The sequence below is a fragment of the Ailuropoda melanoleuca genome, chromosome 3, assembly GCF_002007445.2.
Source record: "Ailuropoda melanoleuca isolate Jingjing chromosome 3, ASM200744v2, whole genome shotgun sequence".
Classification (NCBI taxonomy): Eukaryota; Metazoa; Chordata; class Mammalia; order Carnivora; family Ursidae; genus Ailuropoda; species Ailuropoda melanoleuca.
In genome coordinates this window covers 97,349,356-97,364,707 of record NC_048220.1, presented here as the reverse complement: position 1 = coordinate 97,364,707, position 15,352 = coordinate 97,349,356, and the positions used below count along the sequence as shown (strand labels likewise).

At 43.9% G+C, this 15,352-nt stretch overlaps 1 protein-coding gene across 6 annotated transcripts in view; it reads left to right on the top strand.

Annotated features, from left to right (window-relative positions):
- Nucleotides 1-734: 734 nt before the first annotated feature.
- LOC117801567 overlaps nucleotides 735-15,352 on the top strand; it is a 127,648-nt gene continuing 113,030 nt past the window's right edge. For 3 of the 6 annotated variants that reach the window (XR_004624244.1, XR_004624231.1, XR_004624230.1), the window contains exon 1: nucleotides 735-1,350. Coding sequence is in view for 1 of the 6 variants with exons in the window: in XM_034656773.1 (XP_034512664.1) it covers nucleotides 1,218-1,350 (133 nt within the window). In the remaining 5 variants the exon portion in view is untranslated. The remainder of the gene's footprint in view (nucleotides 1,351-15,352) is intronic. The other 3 variants (XR_004624238.1, XM_034656773.1, XR_004624243.1) reach the window with 3 other exon arrangements.

Below are 15,352 nucleotides of genomic sequence, written 5' to 3'. Positions count from 1 at the left end.
CTTTTTAAAAAGTTATCTGTAATAGAAGTTCAAAAATATCGTTTGGGAGCTCAGCAGGGGAGCAGTGAACACCTTCTGGGGAAGTCAGGGATATGACTAACTACCTGGAAGCAAAAACCTTTGAAATGACTCTTCTGTCCGTGAGTAAATTTCCAGTGTAGGGAGATCCTACTGATCTTCTTTGGGGACCCTACTTTGCAGCTGCGTGTCACAAGGCTGTTTCAGTTTGGGGAAAGGAGCAGCAAAGAGCACCCATGGAAGCAGCTACTAATTGCGTGACTTCGGGCAAGTCACCCTAACCTCATCACAGATAAAATTCCCTTATCAGTGATATGGGGCTCATACTACTGGCTACCTGACACACTTGCTATGGGATCAGGATAGATCATGCATGTGAAACGTTCAGCAGAGTGCCTGGTGCAGGGTAAGTGCCCATTAAAAATTAGCTATTACTCTTATCCTTAGCTCGGTGAGACACAAGACTGCTTGGTCTAGTCACATTTTGGAGAAGAGTACTGGAAGAGAAATTTCTCGGTCTCCTGGCTGCCACTTCAAGCCGCCAGTTTACACTTGAAAGCGTCTGTTTGTTCAAATGGTGAGCAACTCTTGGCCTTTTGTAGCCACAGCAAGAAAAAGAACTTTCTGCCTGGTCCTCACTCTTTCTGATTTTTTTTTCTTTTTTTTTTTTTCTCTTTTCTTTTCTTCATTTCTTTTAAAATAAATGCCTCCACACATGTTATTTATTTATTTTTCGTTAACGTTAAATTGAGGTTTTGACCGAAACTCAGCCTGCACATACTTGAAAAGCCATCAGGCTTGTTGGGCCGCGGATAAAGGTCTTGGGATTTCCCCACAGGGCTGCGGAGAGTACAGACAGGAAGCCCGGGACCGAGCGCCTGACCAGAACTTCCTCGGGGGAGGCTGGAGCAGAGCACGGCATCCTGCTCAGAGCTCTCCAGAGCACACAGGGCAGAGCACTGGCTTGCTCTCAGGGGCATGCTGGAAGAGAGACCCCAGCCCTGACCTGTGGGTCCAGACCCAGCGGACAGCAGAAGGCTGAAGCCTCCCCCAGGGAGGGGCTGACACTGTCAGGCTGGAACCTTCCATTCTGGCCCAACCTCTCCCCCCACCCCCACCCCCCTGCGCCGAGGAGGGAATTGAGAAGGGACTTTCCAGAGAGCGTTTGCGTGCAGGGTGTGGAAATGGAATAAAAGCATATGCAAATAGGCCTTTGCGTGCCTTCCTCTACTCCAGTGAGCAAGAGCCCTTCTCCAGAAAGATGCTCTTGCTCCAAGACACTTGACAGCTCTCTTCCTCCCCTGGACGGCGGTGGCAGCGCCGAGTGGAGTGGTAAAACCTGGCTAGGAAGCCATGCCAAAGGGGAGGGCTGGATGGACAGGGGGAAGGAGCAAAATGAGGAGGGGGAGAACCGGCCTCTGAATTGGAAAAGATAAAGTCAAATGAAATTTTAGGAGCTCTCTGTGAGTCTGAGCTGGGAGAAATAATCATTGCGAGCTGATTTATTATGTACTTATCTTCTGTCTGAGAGGCAGCAGGCTTTGTACAGTGGATTATTGCAGAGTAAATGGCACATTAAAGATATAATCAAGATGTTTAAGGCATATTGAATGACATTAGAGTTAAAATAGGTGAGACTCTTGTCATGGTCTATAAATATAAAAATGTCAGTGGTTTGGAGATATTTCCAGTGCTTAAGGTGCAGCTCCATTTCCAAAAGGAAAATATTTTTAACCTTTTGTTAGTTTCAGGGTGGGGTAGGGTGGGGTTGGGAAGTGGCATAGAACCTGTACGGATCATAAAACAAAATGCCTTAAACCCTGGCTGTAGACTGTGGCCTTTGTCTAGCAAGTCATAAACTTTCTTGCAGTGACAATAGCATATAAATATTGCACGGTACATAATTTGGGGGCTTAGGGAGTGGGGGATTATGACTGCTGTATTTTATTTGTTGTTTCCTATTCTTGATCTCATTCAGTCTTCGAATAGAAAAGTTTTTCTTTAATCTTTTTTTACATTACTGAACTTGATTTGTATATTAATTGGGCAAGTAATGTAGCTCTTCTTTCCTGAAAGCTTAGTTATTGTATTATTGTATTTTCTTGTCACTTGGGACCCTCACACTCAGTGCCCATTATTTCATTAGCCTGCTCGGGCTTGCCCTTGGTCTTGCCCCAAACCCTTCTGATGGCAGCGCTGGGCTGACATTTGCCCCCAAGTTGTTGACTATGGGTTTTGGAACAGAACAAATTTCTCTTCCATTGTTTGTTTTTAATAAAAACCACCTGGCTGTCCTTATGCATTGTAGTCCTCAGGACAGAGTGGCGGCGGTACTGTAGCTCTTTATGGCTGGAGCTCATCGAGGGAGAGGAAGGTGGAAAACTTGACTCTGGGGTTTGCTCAGATTGTTTGGATTGGTAGTGTGTGGGGTGGGTGGTGGTGGGGACTTCTTTTGAGATTCCGCCAGGTCCAGGTATGGGACGGAGCATGGTGCTGGTGGAAGGCCAGTGATGCTTCTTGGTCATCCCGTCTCTGAATTCCTATCACCCTTCTTTTTCTGAGGGCTCTTCAGGAATTCAGTGTAGTCTCGTCTTCTCAATGTGCGCCTTGGGGTTAAATCTGTAGCAAACACTTGTTTTCTCTGGCTGTCAGCAATTTATAATCTTGGGCGTGGGCCCTAAAAGCCAGTTTTGGGGCACTTCTTGGATTCAAAGGTGATTCTTTCCACTAGTTGTTCTATAATCTGGCAAAAATTCCTTATTTTTGTCCTGGCCTCAGTCTTAGTAATAAAAATAATAATAACAGATGAAAAACATTTGTAGCAATAACTGATAAAGTATTTTTATGATTTACAGTTTGCAAAGCGTTTTCATAGGTCATGTAATTCTTCCATAAAATTCGTAAGGTTAGTAGAGACAAGTAGAATTAGCACATAATGGGAGCTTATTAAATATTTGTTGAATGAATGAATTATACCCATTTTACTGCTCAGGAAATTGAGACTCAAAGAGGTCAAGTGACCTATTGAAGGCTGCACTGCCCAAAAGGGACTCAAAGTCACATCTTCTGACTTTTTTTTTCATTCCACACGAGCTCTGATAATAGTGTTTTGCATGCTATTTGTTGTCCTTTCTCCAGTAAAGTGTCTTCGATTCTCTAAAAAAAAGATTCTGGGAAAATGCAAATGGATGGCTATACTACCAATGGGGTGACAGAGAGCCTTGTCTGTACCACTGAGTAGGCTTCTTAAGTTCCTTACTCTGCCAGAAATGTACATCCTTAAGGACGTGACTGTTTGGATACATTCCTTATTGGAAGATAAAAACACAAGGTCATGACAAAAAAATGACTGTCTTGGATTTTTACTATTTTTTGGACATTCCGGCATTACACTGCATCAATGTCAAGGGAAACTACTACCTGAGTTTTGGGTATGGAGCTGAACAGTTTTCTCTAGCTTTTTCGGTAATGGGGAGAGTCATGCAGTGCTGTCATTTTGGCGAGGGGCTGGTGTTCCGGGATCAGCAGTTGTCTGGCCTATAGTAGTTGCTACCAGCTGCTCCCACTGCTGGAGGAAATGTCCCTCTGATCAGCTCAGATACTAGAATAATAAGAAAAGAGCCCCTTGATCTACCAAAGCTGAGACTTCGGCTGTGGGGTTGCGCCCAGGCAGCAGTAACATTTCACCTGCTTGCCAGGAACTTCCTTTAACCCGTGATCCCAGGAACAGAGAGAAGGAAGAATTTCCCTCCTAAGTCTAAACCTAATTAGAAAGGAATGCCAGTGGGTGTCCACCTAAGGGCTTTTCCCTTTGACTTCTGTAACTAGAGACTCAAAAGCGTTGGCTAAGAAATTTCTCCCAGAGGGAAGCTGCAAAACCCATCTGGATGACTTCTTTATTGAACTAATACTCCTCCCCTCTTCAACAGGCAATGGTATCACCACCTAGGTGGTCTCAAACTTGCCAGTCTGTTTCTTAATGGTTTCTGTGCCTTGTTTTGGAAAGCCCTTTTCAAGTTATAAAGATTTATTTTGACATTTACTTATGACACTTTGTAGTTTTAGTTGTTATCAAATTATTTATTTGTAGTTAGCTCTTTTATACATCTGAAGTGCATTTTTGATATGTGTGAGACAGATCTGATGTTAATTTTTTCCTTTATTGATGTCAGTTTTTCCCCCCTCTGCTGTTTTGTTTTGTTTTGTTTTTAATAACTTTTTAACTTTGGGATGGTTTTAGAATTATAGAGAAGTTGCATAGATAGTACAGAGAGTTCCTATATATCCCCGCTCAGCTGCTTTTTGATTTGAAAGGATATTTTTGCCTGGTCCTAAATTCCCACATATACACAGATGTCTTTCTAGAATCTCACTTTTATTCTATTGATGCGTATGCTATTTCTGTCCCAATATCACATGTATAATATTATTTCTAGAGAGTCCATAGCTTTTGGTAGGGAATCTGAGATCTCACAGGGCTTTTAAGGGGTCACACCCAGACTTCAGGCAAGGAAAGCATTTGTAACCCTGTTTATGGATGTTGCTGCTGCTGAGGGGACTGGCCAGGAAGGAGCACATGCATCTCACTAGCACATGGGGAAGGAGGTCATTGTTAGCGACCTGCCCCTTATGGGAATGCCCTGTTCCCTGAGCACAGGCCTTGGACACAATGGCAAGGATGAGGCTCTGGAGTAGGGTTTCTCCTCAGTACTACTGACATTTGGGGACTGGTAATTCTTTTTTTTTTTTTTTTTTAAGATTTATTTGACAGAGAGAGAGCTCACAAGAGAGCACAAGCAGGGGGAGCAGCAGAGGAAGAGAGAGAAGTGGGCTCTCTGCTGAGGACCCTGGGATCATGACCTGAGCTGAAGGCAGACGCTTAACCGACTGAGCCACCCAGGCGCCCCAGGAGCTGGTCATTCCTGGCTGTGGGACTGTCCTGTGCATTGTAGGACATTTAGCGGCACCTCTGGCCTCTACCCACTGGATGCTATTGGCACTCTTGATTATTCAAGACAATCAAAATTTTCTGCAGACATTGCAAGTATGCCTAGGTGTCTCCCCACCCCCACCAACCTTGCAGCAATTGAAAAACACTGCTCTGAAGTCAAAATGCCTGAGGGTTAACCCTGGCCCTACTAAACCCTGTTTAGTAGCCATGTGCCTCCATTTCCTCCCGTGTAAACTGCGGATGCAAATCATAATGGCGCCTGTCTCCTAGGATGGTCCTGAGGACCAATGGAGCAAATACACATGAAGCACTCAGAACAGACCCTGGTAGGACAGCCCCTAGCTCAATGTTAACTATTACTAGTATTTTAAAAATCCTTTATATTTGATCTCACTCCTAATAACCACACAGACTTCCCATTTTTCTACTACCTCCCTATCTAAATCAACGGTATTTGCCAAAAAATTACATGTCTTCGTTAATGAAATGGAACTCTGTTTTCAGAGTTCCTTAACTGCTAATTAATCAGCTCCCATGATAAACTCATCTGAGCTGTGTGCGAATTTTATTTGCAGCTACAGAAGAGCAATTCGTTAGTTAACAGGCTTTTAAGTGACAATCCAGCTCTGTGAGCAGCAGAAAAGCCCAGAAATGATTTTCTAAGCAAGGTGGTAATGGCAGTGGGAAGAGAGAAATCTGGGATAAGGAGAAGACTGAGGATTTACAGGATTCATTCACTTGATGGCTTTGGGAATGCTGTGTTCATTTTCCGTCGAAACGCACCATCATCTTAAGGCAGGGGGGGATGGATGGAAGACGTGTGTTCTAGCAGTTCATGTCACTTAGTTTCCCACCCCTATTCTTTTTCTCATAGCAGCAGCTTTTGTGACACCATAATGTTTGCCATGAAGCTTGCCTGAGAGCCCGTCTTGTGGGGATGGTTATTTTTAGTGTTTAAGAAGATCTGGCTGACATGGGGGTGTGGGCTGTCTCTACCTTTGTCCAAAGGGCCCACTTCTTCCAGTGAAACCAGGATTTGGTTTGAAGAGGAGAGAGGAATGTCCTGTCCTGGGCTGGAGGCGCAGTAGGCCCGACAAGGCTCATTAGTTTGATGACCTTGGTGAGGCTTGGTTAGTTCACTTGGCTGGGGCAGCTGGCTGACTGGCAGCCTAGGTCCTGAAACTGAAATGATTAGGCCAAAAATTTCAGTTCTTAACTTGCTGACTGCGCGGCCTTGGGCAAGTCACATAACCTTTACTCCTCTATGAAGTAATTTTGATCATAGTACCTAGCTCGTAGCTGTGTTGTGAATTTTAAATGAGACGATTCAGTCAGCTCGGTGGCTGGCACCTAAGTACTTCATACAGCTGAGCTATTATGATAATTGTTAGGATGATTATTTATTTGAGTATCCTTCATAAGCTTGGCACTGTGCAAGGGGTGGGAGGGTACATCCAGGGCAAATATGACATTTCGTGCTTCTACAGGGAAATACACCCTAGAAACTGGAGTGTTTCGACAGGTGAACCTTGAAAGCTGGGGAAGTGGGAGGGAGTTAGAGAAGTCTTCAGAGATGGTACCTGAGTAAGCACAAAGGCATGGACTCTAGACATGAGCAGAGCCTGTACACAGGGGGACAGATAATCAAGACCATGGACACAGGGGCGTGGAGCTTTGAATTCTTTTTCCCCGAAATAGGAAAAAATTACCAAATTTGAAGTGGATAGCCTGGAAGACCAGAGAGAAAAGACTTGTCCACTTCTGCTGAATGAATCCAGCCATCAGACCGTTTCTGAAGACTTGAAGCATATTTTGTATTAGGCTAGGCTCTGTGTGGTTCCTGGCTGATTGGGCCCCAGAGCCTAGAGGTGCTGGGGCACCTGATACACGGCTGTGATCATTTGTTCGGTGAGTTGTGTTCTAAGTCTCTTTTCTCATTGTGAGAACTCGCCTCGTGGTCATAAGTGGATTTTGTTTTACACAGAGGACTAGGGAAGTTCAACACTAGCGGATAACTTTGCAGTTTCTTACTGGCAAAGACTGGTTGACCCCGTTTCTTTAGTATTGCCTTGTGCGTTCCAGCTTTCCTCCTAAGGCTATGAGCAGAGATCTAAATGAGATAATTATGCAGACTATTTAAAAACTTTTTAAAAATAAAGTGCTATGTAAGGAACTATTTTTTTTTTTTTATCGTGAGCATATAAAGCAATTTGGATGCATTTCCTTTACACCTTTTGGGAGTGAACTGGAAGACAAGGATTCATTTAGCTTTGAAAGGATTTTAGATTTGTCAAGTTATAATAGATTAGTAGCTCTCCTAAAAGCCTCACATACTGAAAATGCATTCCTTTATTCTAACCCTATATGGCAAGAGCGGAATGCCACAGTAGTAATTGTGTGTGGCAAGATTATATTTGTAACTCCTTTTGGGTTAGTTTTAATTTTTCCCTCAAATGGTGGGGAAAATACATAAGAGAGAAGGGGATGAATTTTTGGAGATAGAAGTGAATAACGCTACTATCATAAGGCACCAAGACCAAGTCCGGTGAGAGATTTCTTTTCATAGGATAAATTATACATTTACCCAACAGAGTTCCGTTGTGTAACTCTGCCTTAGAAAAGAATTTAACTGTGTTGATTGAATACAGCTTCAGTTTTCCTGGGCTCTACACTGGGGAAATGCTAATAATGGAGAAAACAGTAGTGTTGATAAGTGTAAATGGTCAACCCTTAAAAATCCTTTGTATTGTTTTCGGTTTCTATTTTCTGACTACAAATCTCATGAAGTTGACAAAATGGCTCATAGCGCAGAGTCCATTCTGGTAAATAGGAGCCAATTACTTTTCCGAGTTTCTCTGTCCTGTTCGCCATCGTGGCTGAGAAATGATCCTGGCTGTATAGTTAGGTTCATTTTGACCTGGCTGCATCAGCAGCCCGGGAGTGAACTGCTGTCTTGCTGGAGATGCAGACTCTGGGGAGCCTCAGGCTGGAGGGTCTCGGTGACTCGGTACAGGCAGAGCGTCTGATAGCCCCCGTTCATGCAGGGCAATAACTGTGCAGAGCGCTTGTAGGGAGGTTGTCTGGAAGTTACAGTGATCTTTAGAATGACAGTGTGTCGGTTGGGCAAACGGTTGTAGAGTAGGGACAAGAGATAATCTTTTCATGGGCAGAGAGGAGGAGTCGTTAGTTATAAGAAAAGCCTTTATTACAAAATGATTACTCAAGAAATGTTTTCTAATCATCTACCATGTGCAATGCACTGTTGTTATGGGGTGGGGCTAAAGAGGTTGAAAATATCATGCCTGTCTCTGAGAATTTCAGAGTCTCACAAGACTTGCACTGACGGATTCAAGACCTTGTGGGCTCAGGTGTTAAATGACGTGATTAGGTGATGGATATGCAGGACTATTTCTTGCCCTCTTCCCAACTTTTGCCACACCAGCCCAGAATATTTAAAAAGTACAAGGGGGAATTCCACTGCTTCCCTGCTTCCTCTGTCTTCTATTAGGGTCAACTCCAAATTCCTAAGCAGGGCTGATGTGAAGGGCTACCTGGGCCACCCTTACTTCCAGGCCATCCCTAATCTTGTTATTGGCCCCAGCAGAGGGGCCCCTGCCAGTCCCCACTTGTGCCCCATCACGTCCTCTCTCAGAGTGTTTGAATATTCTGTTCCCTCTGCCTGAACACCATTTTACCTGTTCCTCACCAGACCACAGCCCATTTATCCTTCAGGATTTCTTCTCCTCCTCCTCCTCCTCCTTTTTTTAAGATTTTATTTTTTCAAGTAATCTCTAAACTCAACATGGGGCTCAAACTCACAACCCCAAGATCAAAAGTTGCATGCTCTACTGACTAAGCCAGTCAGGCACCCTCAGGATTTCTTCTTAATGTCACTTCTTCCTAATGACCAGTGCTTCATAGGATCTTGGGCTTTTCTATTGGTGGCACTGCTCACATTTGAGCTCACTTGCTTTGTATGATTGTTCCTGAGATCTTGGTCTCTCCTGTTATTTGGTGATCTCCATGGGGTCAAAGGCAAGGGCCATGTTCCTCTTGCTTCCTGCTGTACCTCCAGCATTTGTTCTAGGGTCTGACATCGAGCTGGTGCTCTGTAAATGAATGACAATGAATGAATGAATGAATGAATGAATGAATGAATGAATGAATCAATGAATGTTGTGGAAGGAGAGATTCCCCTGGGCTGATGCAGTTGTCTTTTCAAAGCAAATGGTCTCTCCTACTAGGACACTTGGCATGTTTTACTAAATGTCCCATTTGTCTGCTCTCATGTACCCATAACCTTCTAGAGGGCAGGGGTTGGATCATAACGATCTTTTTATCTCCAGAGTCTGGTTTGCATAGAAACTCAATGATGGTTTGTGGGATGAAGGAAGCATTGTGCATGAATGGAGGGGGACTTATCTGGGTTTTAAAGCATGCTTGGGATGAGAGGAAGGTGGAGGAAAGTGAATTGAAGCATCCAAAATAGCAGGAAGAGTTGGGATGCCAACAAGATTAGGGCTAAGAAAACAAGCTGAAAACCTGAATTAGAAAAGTCCTTGGTAGCCACCAGACACAGCTTGACAGGATGTACTCATGCTACAGACTGGAGGGTTGGGGTGGGGAGCTCGCTTGGAATTTCCCCAGCTGAACTTAATACCTTGTATGATGTCTGTCTTTCAGCTTGCTGTTCAGCTCATGAACTTGAACCGTTCAGCAAGTATTCATCAAGCACCTATTCCATGCATTCCCAATGGGGGAAATATGCCCCTAGAGCATGGAAATTGGCTCTTGAGGGGTGAAAAAAATCTTACTGTTTTTATGTTTGAAGCATAGACATACATATAGCAAATAAACAGTTTACATTCTATCTGTGGTATTAAAATTTCATAGTGGGGGTGATTAGGAAAATATGTCTAAAAAGGCAGTTTCAGGGGATGATAACGAAAAAGAGCTCTCAGGCTGGGAACTGACTGACTGAACCAGGCATAAGTCTGGTCAAAGTGCACACTCTCAGGGAGTTTTCATTCTCAGGAGGCAGGTAGGTAATAAATAAGTAACCAGAACTATCCCAGAATAAGAAATGTTATGAAGAAAAAAAACAGGGCAAGGGGCTGGAGCACATGGGAGTGAGGGTGGGCATGTTTGTGGTTATTTTAGCTGGGGGTCAGGTGATCCTGATGCGGTGACACTTGAGTCTGAAAGAAGGGAGAGGTGAACGGGGCAAATATTGGGAGGAAGAGCATTCCAGGAAAAGGCAATAGCCTGGGGGGAATTGAAACAGCAAGGTAGCCACTTGGGTGGGAGTGGATGAGTGAGGGAAAGATGGTAGGAAATGAGTCCGGAGATGGGAGGGGGCCAGATCACATAGGCCGGGAGGCCATGCTAGGGGTCTGGACTTTGCTCTGAGTGGGAAGGAAGCTGTTGGAAACGTTTATTCAGGGAAGTGGCCTGATCTGATTTACCTGCTGATAAGATTCCTCTGGCTGCTGTGTGAGGGTGGACCATGGTGTCAGGAGTGGAACAGGGCAGCAAGGAAGTGGTTGCCGGGGTCTAGGTGGCTGGTGATGGTGTCTTGGGTGAAAGTGAGGGGTTAGGTTCCCGTGTGCTATGAAGGAAGAGCTCTCAGGATTTGCAGAAGGTTGAATGGGGTGTGTGAAAGAAATGAGTCAGATATGCCACAGTTTTAGCCTGGGCCCCTGGGTTCCATTTACTGAGCCAAGGTGGACTGTGGGAGGAGGGTGTCTACCTAGCGGCAAGTCTTAGAGTGAGGTCTTCCTTCCACCAGCTGCTGGCCCCTCTTGTTGAGGCCAGCCTGAATGTGTGTTATATGTTAGTGTGCATAGTTTCTGATTTTTCATCTCTATACCTTGCCACCTTACTTTCCTTTAGGGAAGAAACTTTTTAAAATATTTATTTATTTATTTATTTATTTATTTATTTAAAAGATTTTATTTATTTATTCGACAGAGATAGAGACAGCCAGCGAGAGAGCGTACACAAGCAGGGGGAGTGGGAGAGGAAGAAGCAGGCTCATAGCAGAGGAGCCTGATGTGGGGCTAACCCATAACACCGGGATCACGCCCTGAGCCGAAGGCAGACGCTTAACCGCTGTGCCACCCAGGCGCCCCTATTTATTTATTTTTAAACTCCTCCAAGAGGCAGGCAGTAGAGCAGAATGGTTAAAAGTGTTAGTCGTGGGGGAGCCTGAGTAGCCCAGTTGGTTAAGCGTCTGATTCTTTGTTTCGGCTTAGGTCGTGATTTCAGGGTCATGAAATTAAGCCCCCTGTCAGGCTCTATGCTCAGCACAGTCTGTTTGAGATTCTCTACCTTTCCCTCTGCCTTTCCCCCCCTTCAAATAATAAAATAAGTAAAATCTTTTTTAAAAAAGTATGTGCTAGGGTGAGTGTTTTAACTGCTTACCCTCTAGTCCTACTTCCCTTTTTCTTCCTTCTCTTCCTCCTTCTTAATTATTTTTTTTCCTGTCATGTAGAGATGGTAACGGTATCTATTTCCTATGGCTTGTGACAGTGAAGTGAGATTTGCATGTGAAGTGGCTTGTGTGGGTCTGGCAAACAGTTGTCAATTGGCAGTTATTATGTTGCATGGCTTCCCCCTTCCCATTAGATTTTTGGGTGTCTGGCTCTCCTATCTCAGGGTCATCCATGTGGGAGCACATTAGGGTGAAGGTATCACTTCTCCCCCTTGCATGTCTTGGTTTTCCTTTACATAAAAGGGGGAACCAAGACTTCAGAGATGAAACAGTGGAGTCCCTCCAATGCGGGAATGTACATTGTTCATTGCGTTGTATTCTAAGTATTAAAGGCTACATTTAGTTGAGGGTGATGGAGAAGCCATTACGTGCCATCTAGGGAAGCAAGTGCCCAGGGGATCATTCTGAGCAGGCGGAATGATGCTACAGCATGAGCAGTACGAGACGTGTATAGAGGAATCACCAAATTGTGTGCATCCAACCACACTAAAAAGTGCCTGGAGCTTTGGCTTAGGGCCCTGGGTGAATGGAGCATGAAGGCTGGCATGGAACAGGAGTGAAAGGCATGGGTGTAGGACAGTGACAGATATTAACAAGTATAAGTATAAGTAGAGATGAAAATACGGTGGCTGCCTCTTTCTTTCTCTGTATTTGTGACAGACTTTGTTAATCCATCACATCATTCATTCCTGAGTCTGCATGCCAGGCACTACGTTCTAGAATCATTACCTGGCTTAATCCCAACAACTCAGTGACCTAGGTCTATTATTATCCTTATAGTACAGGTGAGAAAAGTGAGCCTCAGGGAGGTCAGTAACTTGTCCAGGATCATGCAGCTGGCCAGTGGCAGAGCTGGGATTACAACCTTGGCAGCCAAACTCAAAAGCTTGTTCTCTAATTATTTTGTGTTACTACCTCTAGATATGCCCAGATGCTACCTCAGAATCCTTCTACCTGGTCAATTCATTCTCATCTGCTTCATTAAGATTTTGAGATTCAGGTTCATATTACAGTTGACATTCATTTATTTGTTCATTCATTAGTTCACTAATTAAACAGTAGTTTTGTGCATCTACCATATGCCAGGCACAGTGTTAGATGCTATGGATTCAGTAGTGAGTAAGACATAATCCCTGCTTGGGGCTATACTTAGTGGAAGCATCACTTCTTGTTTAGGACTCTCAGTGGGAAGGAAGACTCAGAGTTTGTGTGATTTGGGACTAACATAGTGCCTCCTTCCCTGCATTGAACCAGAAAGTATCCCAATTGATGATGGAAATCAGCAACAATCTGAAAAATGAATTATGATGCCCCAGCATGCACCCTGGACCAAAACTGGGCCAGCCACCACCTTTTTCTGACTTGACTGATTAAGCTATTTGATCTTGGGCCTCAGTTATAATTCATGGTCAAGCAATGCTTTCTCATGCATTGTTCCCTTTGCTCCTTCCAGCACCTGATTGGAAAGAGGAGGTCTCTGATGTGCAGCGAAATTATGTGACTTGCCTACTTCTTACAGTGGTTGGAGACAGGCTGGGACTAGAACCCAGTTCTAACTTCTAGCTCCTTGTTTTTATTATCTCATCATGCTAACATCTTAATGTCTTTAGACTTTCTGTTTCCCCATCTATAAAGTAAGGAAATTAAGCCATATGATCTCTAAAACTATCTTCTTTCCTTCCTTCCTCAACTCTGGAGTACCTACCATGATCCAGACATTATACTAAAGCTGGAAGTAATATTATTAAAAATGCACACACACACGTGCGCACACACCCCCCCCCACACCCCCATCAAGAAAGTTAAAAGACAACCCACAGAATGGGAAAAAATGTTTGCAAATCATACATATGGGATTTGTATCCAGAATATAGAAGGAGTTGTTACAACTCCATAAAAAAGATGACCAATTTAAGTTGGCAAAGGATCTGAATACACATTTTTTTCAAAGAAGACATACAAATGGCCAGTAAGCACATGAAAAGATACTCAACGTCATTAACCATCAGGGAGATGCAAATCAAAACCACAATGAGATACCACTTCACACCCAGTAGGATGGCTATGATCAAAAGAAAGAGAATAACAAATATTGGTAAGGATGTAGAGAAATTGAAACCTCATACACTGCTGGTAGAGTTGTAAAATAGTGTGGCCACTTTGGAAAACAGTCTGGCAGTTCCTCAAAAGGTCAACCATAGAGTTACCATATGACCCAGCAGTTCTCCTCCTAGGTGTATACCCAAGAGACATGAAAACGTAGTCTACACAGAAGATTGTACACAAGTGTTCACAGAAGCTTTATGAATATTAGTGGAAACAACCCAAATGCCCATCAATTGATGGGTAGATACACAAAAGGTGGCATATCCATGCAATGGAGTATTGTTCATTCATAGAAAGGAAATGAAGTACTCATACATGCTAAAACACAGATAAACTTTGAAAACATCATGCTAAATAAAAGAAGTCAGCCACAAAAAGTCACATATTGTGTGATTTCATTTATTTAAAATGCACAGAATAGGCAAAACTTTAGAGACAGAAAATAGAGTAGTGATTGCCTAGGGCTGGGGGAAAATGGGGAGTGGCTGGTAATGGGTATTGGGTTTAATTTGGGGATGATGGTGTTCTAATGATTATGTCGATGGTTGCATTCTCTGTGAATATACAAAAAACCAATGTATTGTACACTTTAAATAAGTGAATAGTATGGAATGTGAGTTATATCTTGATAAAGCTATTATATACATGTTAAAAACCCTAGCATGGTCTCTGCCCTTGTGGAAAACATAATCTTGCTGGGAAGATAAATATTAATCAAATAATTATACAGAGATTTATAGTTATGAATTATGGTAAGTGCTATGAAGGGAATGAACTGGATATTATGAAAGAGAATATCAGGAGGCTAATAGGGGTTAGCAAAGAGGTATTAGAAAAACTGTAACATTCAGGTGCTCCAGCAGAGATCCCCAAATAGCGCTGGCTTCGAGGAGGCAAATGTTTAATTCTCGCTGGTGTGGTAGTGCAGGTGTAAGCAGTCTAGGGCTCCTATGGAAATCCCTACAGTTTTTAAGGATCTTCTAACATGTTGGTCTTTTCCTGCCTTGGAGGGGCTCTCCACCATGTCTACAGTCCAAGCAGTGAGAAGGAGAAAAGGGGCACAGGAAGGCTCATCACTTCTGCTCAGAGCCAGAACTCAGTCAAACAAAACTGGGAGGTACCAGGTGCTCATGTGTCCAGACTAAATTCTGGGGTTCTAGTATTGGGAAAGGAGGAGAAAACAGGTTGGGTGAACAGTTAGCAGTCTCTGCCATAGATGGCCTCTCTGAGGAAGTGACATTGAAGGTGAGAACCTAAGGATGAGTTGCTGTTAAAGAGAGGGGAAAGTTTTCCAGGCAAAGGGAATGGTGTGTGTTAGGGACAGGGGGCAGGAAAGACCAGCTATAGTGTTTAATGCTGTTTGATGGTGCACATGTCTACCACACCATCCCTCCCGATGCTTAGAACTTAGGAGTGCCGTGACTTGACCTGGGTTCACCTGCCTTTTCTTTCTTGTATCTTACAGGGCTGGGGCTGGCCAGGATCTCAAGGAGGGGGGCTTCATGCCGACTCCAGAAGGCCGGTGTGTATCCTCAGCTTTGAGAACTGAATTCCATGGGTTGTGTCAGTGTCAGACCTGTGAAGTTCAGTTCTTCAGCTGGGATATCTCTGTCATCGTGGACTCAGGGATCCTGCAGACAGCAGACCCAAGGGTGGCCGAAGAATTTGGACGACTGGAGACAGAAGGGCAAAGTCTCAGACTCTGAAGGAATAGGGAGGGGGGCTCATGGGAAAAGCACTCATTTAATTGCGTGAAAACTTGAGTTCTATGCTGAGCGGGGTTC